The sequence below is a fragment of the Mytilus trossulus genome, chromosome 9, assembly GCF_036588685.1.
Source record: "Mytilus trossulus isolate FHL-02 chromosome 9, PNRI_Mtr1.1.1.hap1, whole genome shotgun sequence".
In the NCBI taxonomy this organism is placed as follows: domain Eukaryota; kingdom Metazoa; phylum Mollusca; class Bivalvia; order Mytilida; family Mytilidae; genus Mytilus; species Mytilus trossulus.
The window spans coordinates 17,848,784-17,872,372 of NC_086381.1; the positions used below are offsets into that span (position 1 = coordinate 17,848,784).

The 23,589-nt window shown below is 30.0% G+C and overlaps 2 protein-coding genes across 2 annotated transcripts in view; one reads left to right on the forward strand and one right to left on the reverse strand.

Annotated features, from left to right (window-relative positions):
• LOC134685228 (uncharacterized) lies at window positions 1–23,484 on the reverse strand. Its single transcript, XM_063544748.1, has 15 exons — window positions 23,143–23,484; window positions 18,198–18,249; window positions 17,574–17,667; window positions 16,831–16,924; window positions 15,543–15,622; window positions 15,240–15,333; window positions 13,901–13,925; window positions 13,376–13,430; window positions 12,269–12,366; window positions 11,416–11,534; window positions 10,474–10,539; window positions 8,222–8,268; window positions 6,465–6,616; window positions 5,555–5,780; window positions 1–3,311 (listed from the first exon to the last, which is right to left on the reverse strand). The coding sequence occupies exons 2-14, from the start codon at window positions 18,208–18,210 to the stop codon at window positions 5,557–5,559; spliced, it is 1,161 nt and encodes a 386-aa protein (XP_063400818.1). The 5' UTR covers window positions 18,211–18,249; window positions 23,143–23,484; the 3' UTR covers window positions 1–3,311; window positions 5,555–5,556.
• Window positions 1–23,589, forward strand: part of LOC134685229 (1,5-anhydro-D-fructose reductase-like) — a 75,010-nt gene that overhangs the window by 41,728 nt on the left and 9,693 nt on the right. The window lies entirely within an intron of this gene.

A 23,589-nucleotide genomic window follows, 5' to 3' on the forward strand; every position in this document is an offset into this window, starting at 1 on the left:
TATTTCTAAAATGTCTTTATTATTATTACATCAACATCAATTCCTTTACATACATATATAATGATACATAAATCTGACTACAATGTTTTTTATAGTAGGTATACTTCCTTATTTATCAGTACACCAATGTATGTACAATGTTATTTTCATTTACCGGTATATACTGTTAATTCAGAAATTAATGCTTGCATTTCTTATTGATTATGATTTTTGCATTTTTAAAGTGTGAATTTAATTTTTGAAATATTGACAAAAATCCTGTGTAATTCATATTAAATATTTGAAAATGCCAGTTTAAATACATGAAATTGAGATTCTAACTCTATCGCATTTTTGCCATAAAAAAACATCACAATAATTTCTGAATTTACATAACATTTTCTATATATTTATAAAGTAACATAAATACAAAAAAATGTACTCCTCTTACATAAGCCTATGCCAAAGGATAAAAAAACATTATGAAACAGAAACAAAAATGTCAAAAGATCAAGTTTTTATACCATTAGATCAAAGGTCAAGTACAAATGAAGGTCATGCTGATATGAGACACATATGTCAGTTCATTTTTAACATCACTGACATTAATGTTGACAAACGAAAAAAACAGGCCTAAAAGCAACTATAGAGGCTCTTGAGAGCCTGTGTCGCTCATCTGATTTTACTGTTGCTTTAAAATCATGTAAAATAAGTTTTAAATCATAATTAACAGTAGATATTATAATGATATCAAAGATTATAAAAAAAAAACTGCAAAATTTCTTTAAAATACTAACTCGGGGGCAGCATCCGAACATCAGGTTTGTTAGATTTGTTTAAAAATTTCAGGGTGGATAATCTATATCTAATGGACCGTTTTACCACTGTCAGATTTGCTTTAAGTGCATTAGTTTCCGAGATATAAACAGAAAACTGCATTTAACTCCTATGTTCTGTTTATAAGAAAAGCTTGCTTGCCTTCTTTTGGTCCAGATGAGCTAATAAATCTGACAACACAATCATATTTAGCATATAAAAGGAACCACAACAGTTCATTTATTGTTGATATTAAAAAGTTTGATTTCTGTCCTTTTAAACATAAAATCGAGACTACATGATGACAAGTCAAGAAAACAAATATGGAAGGTGTTCATAGGGACACGAAAGACAACCCAGCTAGCATATGATGTTATGAAGGGACATAACTCAAGAACTGTAAAATTTATACTGCAAAAGCTTTAACTAAAACTGAGTTCAGTGGAAAAAAGCATTATTTATACATTCCATGAAAGGAGTAGTCAAGTAAGGACCGATTTTTACCTCAAATTTCAGGTTCATCTGACGAAAGCTTTTGACCACTTTTTAAACACTTAAGTGTCTATTTCATTTGAATCAATCAGTTTTTGTAAATAATTTAACTGATTTAGTCATTAAAATCGATCAGATTCAAGCTGAAATATGAAAAATCTATCAAATATGCCTAAAAATGTAACTTTTTAGTTGTTTTTTGTCAAAAATGAACGTGGCCGCATTCGAGTTCATCCTCAACCTTTATATATGATATGTATTATAATAAAATACAACTTACATTTCAATATTAAGGATGAGCACAAATGTGGCCACTTTCGTTTTACACGAAAACCATCTAAAATTTAACTTAAATGCTACAATTGTGAAGATTTCAGTAATTTACCATGACTTAAAGATGCTAGTACCAGATATGTGCATTGAACTGTCAAAAACAGCCTGTATTGATGAAGTACAAGCATTCTACTGTCAAATAAATAACTAAAAGTTTACATTTTAACAAATTTGTAAAACTGCTATATTTTGAGGCCAAAAACGGGTCTTATTGAACATACTCCTTTGTTCAAGTTAAAATGAAATTACTTGATTGATATTTTTGAAATTTTTCAGCAATATTTCCATTTGAAAAAGGCATAACTCTGCCACCAAAATTCAAAAATCCACATATACAAATTTTGAGCAAATATTTATAATTTAAACCTAGTTGTTCTCAAAGAGTTGCACATGCAGGTATATTTTGTATAAAATATTTGATTTTATCAGGCCAAAAATATCTTACATGCAAATGCAAATTTTCAATATAGAATAAAAATTGTATCGTGTGCCCTTAAGATAGCTTTAAAAAACATACATTTTCTGAGCTACCTCCCCTTCACATGCAAAGTTATAGTAATTTGAAATCAAGCAAAAATGTCCAACATTAGAATTTAAGGAGAAATAAATGAATACAATTGTTTCTTAGTAGCATTTAACATAAACATTTGCTGACCTAATAAAATCTAGACACACATATCACCTTAAATGCAGTTCAACTATTTGCATTTATGAGCCATATAATATATTTATTACCCAATATTGTGTCAGATATTCAAAAAGAACGGAATTTAATTTGATTTCAAGTTGCCCAGTTTACACAGAATAGTCTGAATAGAAATTTTTGCTAAAATTGAAGGCATTTTAATTTTGTTCTTTAAGGAAGTCCGCTGCTCAGTTTCAAAATAAATAACTTTTTATAAAACTAGTATATATTGAATGGGGGTTAATTGAGGAATTAAAAAAGTAAAAAAAATAAATAGGGGTCAATATGCTTGTTTTAGAGATATTAGCCATTGAAATTTTGGCAGGAAAATGTTCTCCCTTGATTTTTCATAGCTTTGTCATTCACCAGTGAAGGTTCTCAAATACTATTAAAAAATAAATAAGATTTTATAAGACTTTTACAAATAAATTATAATTATACATGTAAAAGATTTATAAAAATAAAAATGGGGGTCCATGGGCAACATTTTTAAAGGCATTTCAATGGATAAACCCAGAGGATTCTGAAAATCTGACAAAAATTTCAAAACATGACACGCAAATATCCTTAATTTTGATCCTGTCAGATGAGACAGTTGTCTGCTGGTTGATCAACCTAGTCGGGTAGTCATTTGTACATCGTTATATAAAGAACATGATAATATAATTTCATTTTATAAGCAGCTATGTTTGACATTGTCAAACAATTTATCATTTATAATTGTAATTTACTTGACACTTTTACATGTACAGGTACATTCATAGCATATGAACATCAAAATGCAGACTCACTGGCCAAAATGTATCACTTTTAGTTTTGGACAATTAATTGTATATGCAATAATTAACAATTTTTCATATAAGTTTATGTTGATTCAGATAAGTTTAGTCTTCAAAGATTTTGACAGAGGACACATCATTCAGATACCAGTAACAAGTATTGTCTCTTCTCGTGGATGGATAAGGATGAATTCCAGACTTGACTCTCACAAATGATCTTTTAAAATCTGAAGAAGAAAAAATAGATATTGAATTATATGTAACACATTAATATTATGTAACTAAATTAATTCTTTTTCATTATTATTTATTTCCATGGATTGATAGAAAATAAAGGAATAAATCATGGGGGCTGGAATATATCGTGATTTTACCATGGGTTTGCCCTTTATGACAAATATCGGCATAAATCGACAACCCGTTGTAAAATCATGACATAATCCAGCCCCCATGAATTATTTCTTTTCTAATAGGTCAAATACGGCAATTGTTTGGGATCAAAACGATCTAGGTGAAGGCATTATTTGCCGTTCTCATAGATGAACGCACTATCAAATTGATGTAAAACAACAGAGCAAACTGAATAAGTGAGATGCTTAAACTGTACAACATTGAGATCAGTTGTGATGAATCTAAAGGACAATGGTACTTACATGTCGTATTAGTATACAAAAAATGGCTTATATAACACATTTTAGCATCGTTAATTTACGTTTCCTTGTTTGTAATGATTTTAGTCTCACACGTGTGTATTTTCCCGTAAAATGCTTGTAACCTGATGTTACAGTTCTATGAAATCATGAAGCTTATTCATAACTGTGTCGCTATCCTTGGTGTGAGTGCATATTTATATTTTGGTGATGGTGATGTGTTTGAAGATCTTACTTTACTGAACATTCTTGCTACTTACCATTTTCTTTATCTATAATAAACATGGCTCTTAGGTGACAGAGGAAAAAAAATTACAAAAGTTTACCAAATTAATGAAAATTGTTAAAAATTGACCATAAAGGGCAATAACTCCTTAAGGGGTCACTTGACCATTTTGGTCGAGTTGACTTATTTGTAGATCTGACTTTGCTGAACCTCATTGCTGTGTACAGTTTATCTCTATCTATAATAATATTCAAGATAATAACCCAATACGGCAAAATTTCCTTAAAGTTACCAATTCAGTGGCAGCAATCCAACTCCAAATCCAACCTGAATTAGTAATTTTGAGGAAATTATAAAGTTTTTTTCGGTATTATCATGAATATTATTATAGATAGAGATAAACTGTAAACAGCAATAATGTTCAGCAAATTAAGATCAAAAAATAAGATTCAATGACTAAAATGGTCATTTGACCCCTTAAGGAGTTATTGCCCTGTATAGTAATTTTTTACCAATTTTTGGTAATTTTTTGTACTCTTCAAAATCTAAAACTACTGATTCAAATTTAACCATACTTGGTCATAATCATCATTGAGGTATAGTTTAGAAATTGAGTGCGGTGACCCTGCCAACTAACCGAAATGGCTGCCATGGCTAAAAATAGAACATTGGGGTAAAATGTAGATTTTGGCGTATAGAGCAAATCATACACAGGGGTTAATTTGTTTCGCAAGTCAAGATTTATCTGCCCTGAAATTTTCAAAAGAATCAGACAACTGGTTCTTGGGTTGCTGCCCCTGAATAAGTAATTTTCAGGAAATTTTCCTGTTTTTGGTTCTTATCTTGAATATAATAATAAATAGAGAAAAAACAGGGAACAGCAATAATGTTCAGCAAAGTAAGATCCACAAATAAGTCAACAAGACCAAAAAGGTCACTTGACCCCTTAAGGAGTTATTGACCTTTATAGTCCATTTTTATTTATTTTGTAAATTTTTGTAAATTTTAACAAAATAGTTTCATTTGTAATGGGCCAAGTTCATTATAATTTTTTATAATTGTAAGAAGCAAGAATGTTAAATAAAGTAAGATCTACAAACACATCACCATCACCAAAACACTATGTCATGAATCCATCTGTGTCCTTTGTTTAATATGCACATAGACCAAGAAGAGCGACACAGGCTCTTAGGACGCTCTAGTTTATTTTATATTTGATGGTTTGAAAAAGTCTGCATACCTGCCATTAACAGAAAGTTGTACTTAGTGAACATTTAGTTTTGTGATGAACCTATAACCATGAAATCACGGAAAATTGGTATCTATTAGATAATAATAAATCCATAGTAACTTTCAACCTTCATTACAGTGATTGAAAATATCACCATTTCCATTCTTTCATACATATGAAACCTATCAGTTTGTTGTTGTAATTATGATTTTTCATCATAGTTCAAACAATTTGATAATGAGTAGTAAATACTCTTATTTTAGTGGAAATCTGCTAATTGCAACTTGTATACCAAATCAATTTTAGTGTAATAAATTAATGTGGATGACTTTTACTATAAAAGTAATGACTTTCAATTCATACCTCTATGATAGCAAGTTCTCCATTCTTTCCTTCAGATATATAAATAAATACCGCGCATTCTGTACAGAATCAATTACAGGGGGGATGTTAAGATTATCCCTTAGTTCAGTCAAAACTGCCTCAAAGTCTTCATCTATTTTTTTAAATAGATTTGCTTCATGGGTACACTGATCCTTGAAGAAGTTTAATGTTATATCATCTGCAGGAATACAGAAATTTGAAGTACCTAAAACAGATTTTAAACTGGTATAAATATTGCAGACAAAGAATACAGAAAAGAAGTTCATATCCTATAAGTACATTTCATCAAATTATCATTTAGGTAATGTTATTTCAAACAGTGTTTTGAAATATTCCAAGTGTTTTGATTTTTTGGTTTCACGTAACCAATCAGTACTCAATTTGAGATTACAAATTCATAAATTTCAAAACAAAAATTCATGAACCATAGCTTGATACTAGTGTCAAACACTGTTTCTTTTGGTGCAGGAAAGTAATGAAATAAAAGCTGTGGAAAGCAACTTTGTCACCTTGTTTATGGAAAATTAATGCAATGAATTAACATAATGTCTTTCACTTGATATTTGCCATATATTAATCATTCTAATAATCAAGTAAATAAAGGAAATCATTATCTTCTGAAAATCATACTTGACCTTCATTAAGTCACAAAAAAATATCTTATTAATGTTGTCAAGTTATTGTACAGACAATGTTCAGCATCTGACCACCAAATATATAAGCAATATTTTCCTTTTTTAAATTCTGTTAATTTCAAAAGTAGGTTCAAAGTCTGAGTTTGGAAATAATCATGTAACAAAAAAGTTACATTTAATTGTAATTTCTGTGAAAGAAAGACAGCAAGTACTGTAACAATAGTTTTTTTCAACAATATGCAAATCATTCTTACCATACACTTCAGGATAGTGATAGAGAACATCAGGTATGCCTGACAATATATCTCCCTGATTTTGTTTTCTAATGTTATGACTGTTCCAAAGAACTGTTAACTCTGCTAAATCTTGCTGTATTATTGGCAAATATACAAACTGCAAGCATAGTCTGAAATGTTAATGGAGTTTATATTTATTTAAGAACCTCATATGGTCCCTATTTGAAGCTTAAAATTTTAAAAAGGATTTATTGTCAAATATAGCAATGAATAATAGGTACAATTAGAACTTGATGCTTAGTATTTTTTTTTCTTCATTGGATGAATGGGTGTGGAATTTTGCACACTGTATTGGTGGCATTCAGCTGTTTTCTGCTCTTTGGTCAGCTAATTTTTTTGGTAAAAAGATGCATGTCTTTTTAAAGAAAACTTTTGTATCATCGTTCTTTTCATGACATGAAGAAACTTACATACGTTGACTTTAGTTTAAACAATTTCAACAGCTTTATGTTAATAGACACAACTTTTGTTCAAATCCAGATCATCTTTTCCACATTCCACCGAAAAAACTGTGGACATGTGTTAAACCTAATGCCCTCACCGCTACAGCAAAGAAAAGAAAAAATTGGTTAAGAAAGAGAAAAGAGTATCTTTGTGGTGTATAATATATGTATTGAGGATCTAGTTTACTAGAAAGAAATTGATATCAAGATTAAAGGTCAAAATTCTAAATGTGGAACTTTTTTTGTTTTATAATATATATGTAAGAACTACTGCAAAATGTTAGCCTCCTTTTGATACAGATATGATACATCTTATTTGGACAATCTAATGACATCTGTAATTGTTATGATCCCTGAATGATTTAATCTAATATAGATATCTATCATGGTTTTCATAAGAATGTTACCCTATGTTCTAGTTATATTGGCAATCTTATTTGGCAAGCCTTATCATTGGACACATTATTTAATCTAGATACCATAATGATGGTTGTGGCGAAGTTGGATTAGATTTGGCACAGTAGTTTTATATGAAAAGGTTTCTGTAAAAGTTAACGACTTGATGAGAAAAGCTTGGGCCAGGTCAGCATAAAATGAGGGTTTATTTCATAGATATTGAAGTTTATTGCTTTTCCAAAGCAAACAGATAATTTGCACTTCAGAGAACATTGACATGATTGACATTTGTGGTTAACCTATACCACAAAAGTCAGCTGAAATTGTTATCCCACGAATCAAGATATATATTTCACCACTGTAACAAATGTCTTACGATATTTCTCTATTTCAGACGGTTTAATTTTAATTTGTAAACGGCAAGGAGTGCAGAGCTTTTTAAATAATTCAAATTTAACTGTTGAGGATGAACAAATAAGGCAATACATGAGTTATAGTGGTGGAATGTGTTTCTCTAATGATGTTTTCTATTCCTTTTCAAATTTTTGCAGAAAGTGGTGTTCTTTATATGTGTGACATCATGCATAGACCCTTTTTTCCCCCACGAAGACACAATAGGAACGTTCAGAAGAAACCTAGAAAAATGACATCATAATTAAAATTTTGACCAATACTTAGTTGGAAACAACAGATATATCATTATAATCAATAGTGAGGAGAAATATTCTTCTCACAGACCAAGAAATTTGAAAATGGCACAAAATTTATAGAATAATGAATCCACAGTACATTGGAATACTGAATGATTTGTCCCTTTGTTGTAACAAAATTGCAACATTTTTTACACTAGTTAGTTTCATTTACGATGCAACTCACTTGTGGATTTGACTGCTTACATTCAATATTCCATCTGCTTCAAGGCACTGTAAAAATAGAAATATTACGTAAGTCTCAGTCAAGTCACCCTTATATATTTGATTACAGTATTGTCCTACCCCTCTATGACTGTTTTTGGAGGACTTAAAATCATACATCCTTTTATCTAATTTCTTTTCTTATAAAGTCTGGACATGGAAGATCTCTACCTTTGTAAAGTTTATTCAGAAGTACCACTTGAATAGGTCCTTTTTTGAAACGTCAAAGACTTCATGGGCTTCAATTTCAACGAAGTCAAATCAGACAATTTTAATAAAAGATATTCTTTAAGGGGCACCACAGACCAGATGTATAAAGAAATCTAATATATAATTTTTAAGCCTCAATCATTAACAGTCAGGGGCATTACTTAAACAAGTAACAATTAAAAAATTACCTATACAAGTAATGTTGAAAACGAGGCTAATTTAAATATAACTTATATATAAGTTATTTTTCTGAATATTATTTTTATAGGTGTCCAAGAATACAGATTTTACTAGCTTTAAATAATTTTCACAGTTATCTGGTTATTTTTCCCTTGATATATAAAAACTAATTCTTCTGAAACACTAATTAACTTTCCGACGCACTTATCTTTCATACCGACGCTTCTGGGTCAAAGATTGGTCTCTTGGGACTATTAAATTATCATTTTCCTCTAAAATCTTGAAGGTAGACTGATATAAATAGATAGATACTTGTGAATTAATTAAGACCTGAAGTTATTTATAATTTGTAACCTAAATCAATTAAATATGTGCCTTAGATAAGTGTTATTGCTATTTTTTTCAAAAATGTTTAAAATAACTTATTCAGGTAATATTTTTGTCATTATTTTCAAAGTAACCCTTTATCTCTTTACTCCTCTCAAATCTGATAAATTCTTTATTTTATGGTATAAAATGTTGTTTAAAATCATGAAAACTACATTTAATGTAAGTTTCTATTGAAAATCAAAATAACTCTATTAAGTAATTTTATTATTTTTAAAATAAAAAAATACTTATATAAGTAATTAAAAAAAATGACTTGTTTAAGTAACGCCCCTGACTGATTAATGAAAAGCAAAAAAACAAAATAATGATTCATTTTAAAAGCCAGTATAGTTCAATTTTGTCAAAATAAGCTAAAAAACATTGATTATGAAGTAATCACTTGCAAGTGATTAATTCAACCTCATTGAAATTTCAATTTAAACCATTAACTTCAGATTAATAACACGTGAATTGTATGTGTGAAGTTATTTAAAGGAAAAGAATGTCAACATTTAAAGTGAAACAAACATAAATCTTTTGATTGACTGATTCAATCCCCCCAAAAAAACATTCTTATACTGGTTTTAACGATAATTACAATTCATATTTCATTTTGATTTGATATGAAATTGAATAGATCTACAATAATTACAGCATGAGTTTGCTAAATCTATCTACCAGTATTTCTATATCGCATATTTGGTAATCGGATGACTTTTTAGAGATAATTAATTAGACTATAATACATAGGAAGCTATGTGCCCTGTTAATTGTTTATTTTAGACAAATGTCTTACATTGTTATAATTCAAATATGAGAATTTAATTAAAATCAGTGAACATGAATTTGACAACTGGCGCCCCTTTAATACAATGTTTTTCAGACTTTTTTTTATTGTAAACATTTTGTCTTCATAGGTTTTTATCAGTTGTATTTCCCCTGTGAAATAATAAGTTTTTTATTTAATTAGGAAATGAAGGTATTTTATAGTATTTCATTGCGGTCCTTTCATTGCAACCATAGTTTCACTATTAATAGCATAATTAAATAAAAACTCAACTTTCTCTCTCATTTTTAGATAGAGCTCACAATTTTTTTTGAGTTGTTTTTTTACTGTGTTTCATGATCAAACAATTATAAAGTTGGTTTCTATGAAAAGTGTGTTTTTTTCTAATGTCTAAAAAAGTTTCATCATAACATACATGCAGCTCTTAGGATCTAGGAGTAAAATCTATTATTAATCAGTAGAAGTCATTTTCAATGAGTCAACAATTATATGTTTTAATGGAACAGTCCTGAATTTGTTTTCATTCAGAAATGTTGCATAGAAACAGCAGAAAGACTGTATCAAATTTCAAATGTCAAAGAAGCTTTTCAAATGAAAAAAAAAACAAAAAAAACCCCCGAAAATGCACCTTACATGTATGTGAAATTTACATTAAATATTGTACATACTTTGAAATGATTGATCCAAAAGTCTGACTTGCTTTGCCGTAACCAACCCCAATATCTTTCAATTCTCTGAAAAAAGGAAAATGAACCATTTGTGTAAATATAGACAGTGCTAATTCCCATAGGTTTACAGCTAACACTTTTACTATGATGTTTCAAGAATTTTATATCATAGAATCGAATGTTGATGTGCAGCATGATGCACTTCTGTCTTAATCAATAATAAAAAATATTTGAAACACAGTATTTATTTTCTCTTCAACCAGAGGAAGGTAAGAAACTCTGGAAACCAGGATTATAGTACTCCCTTTTGGAGGCACACATAAATGAATCTGACAGATGTCAGGAGAATAAGGATAAAAGCATACTGTAGAAACTGCAGTCTTGTGTGTGCATTGATTTTACCTTCCGTGTAGCGCAGATCTGTGTAGTAGTGTTTGTGAATATTTTGTTTGTGAAGTTGAATTATTGATGAACATTTGTAACAGTTTAATTCAAGCTGTAAGCTAATTAAAATTGAAGATTTAAAATTTCAAAAGCATCTTCATAGAATAAATTTTCAGACACCAGTACTACATCATCTAGAAGTAGGACTCACGACCCAGAAGTAAGATAGTCTGTCACCTACAAAGAGGCCGGGGCAACCGACTCAATGTAAAATAAAATGTTACAGTAAACACACATACTTTTTCGTTCTGCCCTAGATGGGTTCAATATATAAAAAATTACATCAAAATCAAAAATACTGTCAGATAGAATATACTTTATTATTGACAGATATCCCAATTAAATACATCAGAATTATTAATTTCTTCAAAAAAAAAAAAAAAAAAAAAAAAACAAGAGTAAAGGAAAACTTTTGTGAGTTTCTGGATTTGATCAGGAACAGTCAGTCAGAGACAAATTATGTCAACTAATATAAATGCAAATTATAGGTCTAAATACCTGATTATAAACCGAGGAGCCATAAATCACAGACTTCTTATCAGAAGTGTGAGTGAGTTGGATGGCTGCTGTCAACCCATTTTCAGTACCAGGGTCACATCTGATTTTGCTTGGAAAAGCTGCAAAATACATTTATAGACTTTCAACTTCACAATATTTTATCAGATCTTTAAAATAATTTTACAAGTAACTGTTTGCATCTGTTTTAACTTTAACACATATGACACTTCTGTTCTATAGCTGTGACTTTAAATTGCTTGAAAAATTCAATTGAAACCATTAACAAGAGACTGTCAGAGCGACAACCAGATTTATTAACATTTATTCGTGTCCTGGTACTTTTCAATATCACAAGAACCATAACTGATGAACAATGAAAGTAAAAATCGTCAATATCAAACTTGACCTCCATTTTTTCATCAGTAACAACATATTAAAATTTGAAAACTTTTGGTTGAATGGTACATGAGTAAATGCAATAACATGACTGGTAAAACAATTTATTTTTTCAATCTTTTATGAAACATAAATCCTGAATGGTAAAAGTCAAAATTTTCATGATTATTGATCTTGACCTCCATTTTGTCATCAGAAACAAGATATTAAAATTTTAAAAGCTTTGGTTTAATAGTTCATGAGTAAATGCACGGATAAGACTGGAAACACTATTATTCAAGAACCATAACTCCAGAACTGTAAAATTTAAAATCGTTGTTATTTAACTTGGCTGAGGCAACTGAAGTTAAAGAATATAAACCAACTTCAGAATGTATGTATAGATGGAAAAGGGTAAACTGAATGCCGCCTCCAATAGTGTGGGGGCATAACAAATATAAATTGAAGTTACACCAACCTTTAATGTTATCCACAGCTTTCAGGAAAAAATCAGCTACAACTTCTGGTCTTTTATTAGTGATACTAGCACAAAGCCATATAATTTTTCTTGAGAATCTGAATAGAAAATAGAATTTATAAAACACATTTTATCCTGATACTCTTCATCATTAGCAAATTTCAATATTGATTATTTAAAAACAGTCCCGATTCTGCACATTTCATGGGTTATTGTTTTTCATACACAGATTTCATACCAACATTGCTTTAAAAGATTTTAGTCAAAAGATTATATGATACATTTGATTACTTATAAAATTGTCATGATAACGGTTAATTCCTTGAATAGCAACACCAGTAACTTGGTCAAAATACTACACCTTTTTTATTTTAAAGGATTCATAAAATAATATGGTTTAGGTGTCTGATATGTTCACAACCCTTCAGACTTGTTTAAACTTTGTAAACTTTCCAGCTTTGGAGTTATCAAAGGAGAAGGTTCAGTAAGATCCCTTTTTGGCCCCAAAATATAGCAGTTTTACAAAATTGTGATAATGTAATCATGAAACTATTTATTGGAAAGTAGAATGATTCTGCTACACAAATATGGCTGTTTTTGAACACACAATGCACATATATCGGATACTAGCATCATAAAGTCATGCTAAATTAGGGTTTAATCTGCATATTTTCTAAGCACCAATTTCAGGATGCAGACTCCTTGTTTTTTGGATTTTATCCAATGAAAAATTGTTGTATACAAATTGCATTCGAATATAATTTTATGGCTGGGAGTCAACATTGATATAATGTAAAATTGAGAAAGGAAATGGTGAATATGTCAAAGCAACAACCACTCGACCATAGTCTCAGCAGACAACAGCCGAAGGCAAAAATCTTTGTTTTTAAGTAATAAATGGTCAAACAGGAGAGCATCATTCTATTCAATCCAACTGTTTCTGTTGCCAACATCATTAATATTGTTATCTGTTATGTGTATCATAAAAATAGAGGTCTATGTTCAATATCTGAAAAATGTTGGTCATCAGGATGACTGATATTTGGTGTCTGTTACTAAAAAAATAAGGTTTCATAAAATATAAGTCAACTAAATTGTTCTCCTTACCCATCTACACATCCATGTATACATATACCAAAGGGCTTTAGCTTGTCATAACCATCTAAAAAATAAATTCATACTGTAAGCTGTATAAAAAAGTAAAGTAGAACATGTATATCAACTTAATAATCAAAGGTGTATGCAATTATGTTTTTAATGTTTGCTTGACATCAAACCCACCAAACCAAAAAAAAAGGTATTTTGAAATAATCATCTACTTAATAGTATATCTTTCAATGTAATATATTTTCACCCAGAATTGAAATAGAACATGTTTGCAGAGGCAAATGTATTGAGGAGATGGATGACTTTTGTTGGGAAAATTTGTTTGATTATATAGGGAATTACTGAAGCATGACTGGCACATGATCCCTGTTACATATGGAGAAAACATTAAGGCAAGGGTAATCCATGCCATGTGTTAATAATATCTCTGACAGGTATACATTTTGATGAAATAAACAATTTTAGCCCCGGAATGTCATAATATATACCCTGTCTGAGACATTAATTTCATATAATGTTACTTACCTAAGTGCCACACATAGTTAGGACCCTGAAAAACAAAAGAACACAACCAAATAAGGCTAACAGGACTGTGTAGAATTTCAAGTAAAATAAAGTAAGTTGCATGAGGAATAATAACATACACTTTAGTTTATATCTTGATGACTTGAAATTCAAAATTTTGTTTTCGACAAGAACATTATACATACTTATGAAATTGAGAATGGAAATGGGGAATGTGTGAAAGAGACAACAACCCGACCAAATAAAAAAACAACAGCAGAAGGTCACCAACAGGTCTTCAATGTAGCGAGAAATTCCCGCACCTGGAGGCGTCCTTCAGCTGGACCATCAACAAATATATACTAGTTCAGTGATAATGAACGCCATACTTATTTCCAAATTGTACACAAGAAACTAAAATTATGAACCTGTTTCAAAAGGTTTGTAGCCATAACTGCACGAAAATTCAAAACTATATGTGTAAAAACATTGAGGAATAATATATTAAATGAAACAGTTAATAAACAGCTGTGCCTTGAGCACATGATACGTCTGTTACATATTTAATAGAATAAACTTCAATTACTTCTTAATGTCATAGTGGAAATTAAAATTTATAAAAATCTAAAGGGAGCTTACATAATTAGATATCAACAATTCACCAAAGTTTCATGAGGACTACTGAAATCATAAAATTTGGAGTTATTGTTCGAATACTGGAAAATTTCCTTTTTTTCCCTGAATGAACCCTGTAACTCAGAGATGTATAATCTAAAATTTATAAAAATGGTAAAGGAGCTCATGTCAAAAGATATAAACAATTCACCAAAATTTCTTGCAAGATAAAGGGTTTTTGAGTTATTGTCCAAAATGTTGATGATAGACGGACAACAGTACACCATTATATGTCCAGTAAACAAGTGTTTAATTACTGCAATGATGTTGATGACACAATTCAGACTGAAATTGATGAAGACACTGTATCTCAGCAACATGAAGATTTATTTCTCTTACATTATATAATTAAATTGTCATATTATGAATGGATGTGGCAGTAAATCAAGGTTTATATTTAAAGTTTGAAGGTTTGTACATGTATGCTACTTAAAAGTCCTCTTACAAGGATATATTTAAAATTAAAACATAATGCAGAATACATGTATTAACAGTTAAATTAATACTTTCTATGCACATAAAACTAGATATCATGGATCCTGAGAAAAAAAATTCAATATGACCTTTTTAATTTGTCTGATAAAAATGCATAGATCAATTATTGTTCTCCAAACATGAAATCAACATGTACGTCGAACACCTACAAATAAGAACTGAACTTTTCTTTCTTTAAATGATATGTTACCCTGGATATATATTTTCTTCTCCTTAATCTTCTACCTTTACGTCTTTCAATACCATCAGCATCTAAAATTCTAACAAGTTCCCTGGAAAGAGACCTAAAAAAAATATATCCATATAATCATTTGAAAAAGAAGTGTACAATGCATGTGAAAAACATATTACATATATAAAGGAACCACAATGGTCCATTACAAATGTAGTTGGATCAAGGTGCGATATCCATTATAAACAATCATGAACATATTTGTATTTGATGTCAAGTACTGTTTATAAATAACAACATTTCATAAAAATATAGAATTACCTTGTTATTTGCAAGTGGTATTTTATTTTCAGTGAACGACGTAAATTTTCACATCCATTACAACCATTCTGGATTTCACTCTAAAATAACAAAATAAAAAAGCAATTTTAGGAAAAGGCAATGAAGTTATATAAATAGTGAAAAAGCCAAAAAGTAAACACCAAAATAATAATATGTTTGTTTCTGTAACTTCAATGAATTGAAAAAAAAAGCAAGACTTAGGTCAGCTGTTTTATGTGACAGAGGCTTCTCCAAACCAAGTTTTTTTTAAAGCACGTATAAATTTCATTCATTAACTCAGTCTCCATATCAAAATACAGCATGGGAACGGCATTTCATGTTTCGAGCAAGATTTTTGTGCTTCAAGCACTGAGCAAAGTTTAATGACTTCAACCCCTGATCTTAGCCTTTTTTCAACTGATTATGGTAGTTTGTTCTAATGCTGTATGTATGTCATCATTTTTAAGATTCACCGACCAAATAATTCCATGGAAATGAAATATGCCAATGCTAATACAACTGCAAGTAAATTTTCATTATCTTACCACTAGTGGTTCCCCACAAAGTGACCTCATCACAAACTAATAAATGAAATTTAGCAAACATTTCAGAGTAAAAAAAAAAAAATGAGGGGAAGCAATTTTCAAAGTCAGTTGACCATAACTGACAGCATGGGACCAACTAATCCCCAAGGTTATGAGATGTGCCAATACTGATACAACTGCATACCAAATATTTTTGACATACCATTAGTGGTTCATCATAAACTGACCTAATCACAAAATAATACATTTCGAAGTCAATAAACCATTACTGAGGGGGCGGTGCCAAATAATCTCCATTGTCATGATTGTAATGACATGTGTCAATACTTATACAACTGCATACCAAATAACTTTGACTTACCACTAAAGGTTAACCATAAAGTAGACCTAATATCAAACTAATAATATTGATTCCTTCATCGTCATTGACGCCGGAATCAGCATACCTGTGTCTCTGTCAAGCGAGTCGAAAACAGAATTTACAAATAATTCAACAAAAAGTAGCTAGCTTTTATCTTTTAAAACAAAAAAGTCATGTTTTTCTGTCGAAAGGGAAAATATGTCCACAAATCCTTATTTTGAGCAAATATATAAAATTTCAACCTCATTTTCTCAGAAGTAGCAAGGTATATTTTTTTTTACATATGTGATTTAATCAGGCAAAAAAAAGCCTATATTCAAATTGTCTGCAAAATTTCAATATGAGATCAAAACTGTATAATATGCCCTTAATTGTCACTTACCACTGCCAATGAGATTGCTGTATCAATGTCAATTCTACAGTTCCTTCTCTTTAAACCTAACCTGGGGATAACTTTATGCTGCAAATACTGGAAACTGCCAAAAAATAACATCATTCAGAATAAAAATATTTAATCATTAAAGGGAGGAAAATAAACCAATTGATGTTGACTTCTTTTTGGAAAGTCAGGAATAGCAGCAGAAATTTTCTAAAGAAGTCTGTTTTTAATATAATCAAAGTAAGTGTAATGTGAATTGCAAAGGAGTGAAATTTGGAAGCTTTTATGTACAAAATAAATCCTGACATAAGTGTGTGTACCCATTTTTGTCAATGATGTTCCAATAGTGTATTTCCCAATTCCTGTAATTGACCCTGTCATTATAGATCCTTTTTTTAGTTGTCTCCCTTATATAGACACATTTTTATGGGCAATGAAGAGCTACCAGAATGAGCAAATCTACCTGTGCATAATGTCAGAAACTTTTATGTTTTTCTATTATTTATTTGATTTTAAACTAAATACCTTTTACATTAGAAGTTAATTTCACAAAATATTAGTAAAACATGCTTTAATTGTCAAAACCCAATTTAGTCGTTGTAGATATAGATTATGATGGACAAATTTAAGGGTATTTTTTTTTTAAAAGAATGTAAAAACCAAATCAAATCGTATTTGGCAAATGGGCTATCAGCAATTGTATGTCTCAACTGTTAAGGAAATAATTACATTTTACAGCAACATACCTTATCTGAAAGTTCTTTTTTTTTTCAAGTATGTAGTGCATCAGTCTATAAGGATATCCTTTATAAAACATTTTAATTATGCACTGCTTTATTTCTGAAATGAGTCATATACAGAATATAAACACAGACTTCATATCTCATGGATAATAGATTACAAGTATAAGGAATTCTGTCTTCAAATTATGGTAAAATCTATTCCAATTATACACTATTGAATCAGCTTTTTGTGTTATATAAAAGGGGTCAGGTAAGTTGAAGAATACAACTGAACAATAATTTCTGAAAATCACACACCTTTAAATACACTACAAACATCACTATTTGACTTTAAAGAACACAACTGTATATATCAGTAAATTTTTACAATAGTTATATAATATAATTTTACAACATAAATTTAAGGTAGATAACTTTTTTGTAGATTAATACGATTAACTACAGCACTGAAATCAATGCAAAAAAAAATATTTCACTCGACACTGTAAATTAAAAACTTTTTCAAAAACATTTTATGAGTAAATTCCTGACTGTAGTATAATAAGAAATCCATTAGTAAGTGCATAGTTTGAACATAAACTTAACAGGAAATCTACAGAAGTTCAAATATTTATAAGTAACACTAACCATCAGGTATCATCTTGAGTTAATCTTGTAATGGTGCTATTATACAGAGGACCTGAAAAAAAGAACAAATAAGACTATGACAGTATTAAATATTCTGTAGGATTTAACAACTAATAGCAATCTAAATTGAAAATTTATTGATAACATGTTGAAGGTGTGTTTGATATGATATGTGCTGTAATATCTGTCCAACATTACCTTCAATTGACTTGTGCAAGAAAATACACACAAGTACATATCTTTAACATTTTTAATAAAGGTAGTTTAACCATCATTGTCTTATTCTATGTAAAGTCATTTTTTTTTTCAGTTCAAATGTAAACAAAATTTCAGTAACAATCTTTAAGTGACAAGTCAGTGGTCTAAGGTTCACATATTGCTTTTCTTTTTCTTAAAGAAAGCAACAGGTTTTTCATCTTATCCCATGTATACTCTGTCGGATTTAACAACTAATAGCAATCTAAATTGAAAATTTATTGATAACATGTTGAAGGTGTGTTTGATATGATATGTGCTGTAATATCTGTCCAACATTACCATCAATTGACTTGTGCAAGAAAATACACACAAGTGCATATCTTTAACATTTTTAATAAAGGTAGTTTAACCATCATTGTCTTATTCTATGTAAAGTCATTTTTTTTTTCAGTTCAAATGTAAACAAAATTTCAGTAACAATCTTTAAGTGACAAGTCAGCGGTCTACGGTTCACATATTGCTTTTCTTTTTCTTAAAGAAAGCAACAGGTTTTTGATCTTATCCCATGTATACTGTCATAGGAAATTCGTTCAATAATTAACATCCAGATTTTTCATATACAAGAAATGTACTTATAAATATATATGTATAAATCTAAACGTGTGACAACTTAAGATTGACATCCTTCTTCAGAAAATAAATCCATGATTACGACAGAGCTAGTTTTAAACAATAATAAATATATTTATCACATAAGATACTAGTTACGACTATACATTAAAATAAGGTATTAGTAAAATTACCTGAACAATACTTTACATTTGTAGCTGGAATGATACACATAAATTCTTCAATAAAATATCCGATGCACGAAAATATAGAAAACATGAAACTCACTCTAGCTGGTATATAGCATGTAGATTTTTTCAACATAATATCATGTGAATTGTTGAAAATGAGGTTTCATCAATTTGTCAGTATGAGTATTCACAGTAATGAGTGACTTATATATAATGTAATATAATGTAATTGTCTGTTTAATGAAAATGGTTGAAATAATTGCCATGCAGAATACTTAACAATACTACAATACTGTTTAATTTTGATTAAAACTTGAATTTGTGGAATATATGCCTTGAAGATGATACAAGTTCATTGTTACAGCATTCTGGAGATGCTATAAATGCATTTCAAAATAGGATTAAAAATCTGAAGAAGGTTTCTATTTTCCCTATGATAAGTCATGTTGAAGGAATCTACATTTCTACCAAAAAAAAACCTAGAGCAGCAAACAACAAGACAAAACTGCAATTTTTATAAGTGTGCATGTAAAACAAATTTTGTTGTAGAGACATTTGACTAACAGGTTGAACAACTGGTTTGCTTAAACCCTGGTGACTGCCATTTTTATAGCTGACTATGCGGTATGGGCTTTGTTCATTGTTGAAGGCTGTACAGTAACCTATAGATGTGTTTTTAAAACAAGATTTAGAATTGGAGCTCACAAACTTGAAATAGAAGAAGGTCGTTATTTTAATATTAAACTAGAAAATAGAATATGCAAACTCTGTAATGAGGAAATAAAAGATGAGATGCATTTTCTTTTAACATGTAAAACTCTGGATAATGTTAGAAATCTCATCCTAAGCAAAATAAATAGTAAAAATAAAAATATTTCAAAACTTGATAACAAATCTTTTTTTATTTGGCTAATGGGAAATGAAGATAAAAAAATTTTGATAATAATTTGTCAGTTATTAGAGGTTTTAAATATAAACAGAAATACAATATTAAATTAGATTTCTCTATATAAAATTATGTATGATCAAATATATATTTACATAAGTTATTTCTTTTACATTTGATAAATTATTAGTATACTACGAGGTGTGCTGTCCAATAAAGGGACCAGAGTAACAGACTATTGGTCATATTGTATTATATATGTTTATTATTTACAAATTGCTTACTTCATTTTCTTTAATATTATATCAACCAACTAAATCAAAATCAATCATATTATGTACTTTGTTTAACCTATTTTTAATTTACTTTACATTATGTTTGAAAATTATATTATAATTATTCTGCGCATTCTGGGCGCAGTGATTGGCAAATAAAATATTTGTTTGTTTGTTTGTGTCATTTAGGGTTTTTTGTGGGTAGTTGCCTCATTGGCAATCATACCACATCTTCTTTTTTATATGATTAACAAATAAATTGATCACAACATGTAACAAAATGGATCTTTATATCTACATTTGTATTTGATACCAAACAGGAAACAATAAACTTCCCAGAAAAGATGGTAAACAACAAACATGAGGTGCTTAACATTTATTTTTTACACAATTTCTGGACACCCTGTAAATCTGGTTAATCTAGGTAATATTGTGTTTGTTGGGATACATGTATGTATATATATATATATATATATATTTGTTGGAAGTGATCAGCATGCATATACATTTGTAGTAAATAGTTTGAGAGAAACATGGTAACTGTGAAGTGTTTATTTTTTTATTGGTTATTAATTGGAGCTGCAGAAATTAAAAAATAAGATTGGACAGTTTTATTTAGATCCACTTTGATAGCCTTATTGACAAAAATAACTAATATGTGTGTTTCCAAAAGCATCAATGACAAAATAGGTTAAGTACATTGTAGGTCATGGTAGGTAGGGTTTGTTTTTTTTGCTTTAAAAATAGGAAGGTTACAATACATGTACCAACATGACCTAGCATTTCTTTGGATGCAGATTTAAAGGGCACTGATTTATTACTGACTGGAGTTCCAAATTTCCTAATTAACATTTTGAACAGGTGTTCAATAACAACGTAAAAGTCATATAAGCCAAGTGTATATTGTAGCTATGCTGTTTCTATTGTCAGAAGTGATCAGGATGCATGTAGTGTATCAATTCCAACCTTCAAAATGGGTTTCTTCTTATGAAGTCTAGATTGGGTTTTCGGAATATAGAATAATGAACCAATACTACAGAAAAAAGGGTAAAAAAAAGACCAGTCAAACGGATTTAATAATATGATAAATAATAAGGGATTTTTTTTATAAAAAGTGACCTTCATTACTGAACAATACAATTTGGAAAGACTGCAATCCAGAACCTTAACTATATAAAACAATTAAAAAGATGTGATGGAATTAACTATCTGACTGACTTGAAATGACTGCAGATTTAAGGTTTAAAGGTCAACCTACATCCTTCAATAATGAGGAAAATCCAAAACTCATATCTGAGTGCAGCCTAATAAAGATGACACAATGTGTTTCCATTCAAACAAAACTAAAATGCTTTGCTGAGTGCAGCCTAATAAAATTGCAGTGGTAGAACCTGGAATGGGTGGTACAAATTTGGACACAATATTGAAGATTGATTCTATGTGCATTTGAATTGTGATCCCAATTTGACATAATTTATGTTTCACACACAAAATTAATTTAGTCAAAGATTTTACAAATCAAATACATTGCAAGTGATGATTTATTCTTGAAGCTTTTAAAAAATTTTAGATTTGAAAAAAAAAATTTAAAAATAAACCCCCTAAAAACAGTATGACAACCCTTTCAAAAATGTTGATCCCCCTTGAAGCATTAGCCATCAAACTCAACCTGGCCAGTCCTTATTTTGATGTATGAAACCTCGTCTTTAAATTTGAGAGAAATCAATTGTCTTAAAATTAAGTATTGTCTTGAAACATTAGAAATGCTTGTTTTTGGATCCTTTGTTGTCCCCTGGTGAATTCCTGCATGTTTGGGGCAATTATTATTATAACCCAAAAACTGAGTCCAAGCCTTCCTTTTGTGATATATGGAAATTTGTCAAACAATGTCAAATTTCCAGCTGACTTTGCAACCATAAATGTCCTTTTTAAATACATCATACAGGTATTAAATGGAATAGAATCATAATCATGGCGTAACGATTAAAAGAAACATTGCCAGCATTATTTAACAGTAATATCTAAATATGATATTAAATTCCTGCATCTGATCAGCATTTAATTAAACTGTATATTTAACTGTAGAAGAAAATAGCCCTCCAAAAAAATGACCCAAAATGACAGAACTCCAACTTAAGAAACTATATATACAGTGGCAAATGTCAAAATATTAGGAAGGAATCAGTATCACTGGCGGATCCAGGGGAAGGTTTAGAGGTTGAAACCCCTGTTTTTTTGGACGATCAATACATTTGAATGGGGACCAGAGGCTGATCTAGTGGTTGGGGATGGGGCAGGCCAAGGGCCCCCCTCCCCTTTTGAGATAAAAATATAATAATAATTGATTATATTGGGAATCACTGAAGTGTAACCAGAGCTGCCCCCTTTTAGGCAGCCAGTGGGATCCCTTAATGAAAATTTCTAGATTCTCCCCTGTGGACTTATAGTTGGTACACCCCCATCCCCTTTTTAGAATGGCTGGATCCGCCCCTGAAAATGCTGTGGCCATGCACAACTTTATTATGTATATGAACATCCTACAAAATTATAAGAGATAGCCTGACAAACAAAATTATGCATCTTAATTAGATCATCTTACCACAGGCACAGGAGTTTGAAATCCTACCAATAAGGGGATAAACTATACCCTTATTGAAAGGATTTCATTACGGACGAACAGACGAACGGACAGTATATATACACCCAACCTGAATTTTGTTACGGGGGCTTATAAAATATCAATTCGCTTACGCACACACTTACAAAATATGTACATGCATACTTACTATATAGTCTGCACGTGCTTGCGTGTGTAAGTTTTCCAGTTGTAAAAAAACACCTACATATCTCAAAGTTTCTTGATATAATGAGCCAAAATATGCAAATCTAGAGAGCTTCGAATGTATTTCTCTGTCCCGCGCACGTTCCGCGTCTGCATTTTATGATAATAATCGTCGGTGAAATTTTAAAAGCCGAAGATTATAAAAAGCCGTAGATTTTTAAAGAGCCGAAGATTTTGAAAAGCCGTAGATTTTGAAAAGCCGAAGATTTTGAAAAGCCGTAGATATTGAAAAGGCAAACATTTTGAAAAGCCGAAGATTTTGAAAAGCCGAATATATTGAAAAGCCGAAGATTTTGAAAAGCCGAAGATATTGAAAAGCCGAAGATTTTGGAAAGCCGAAGATATTGAAAAGCCGAAGATTTTGAAAAGCCGAAGATATTGAAAAGCCGAA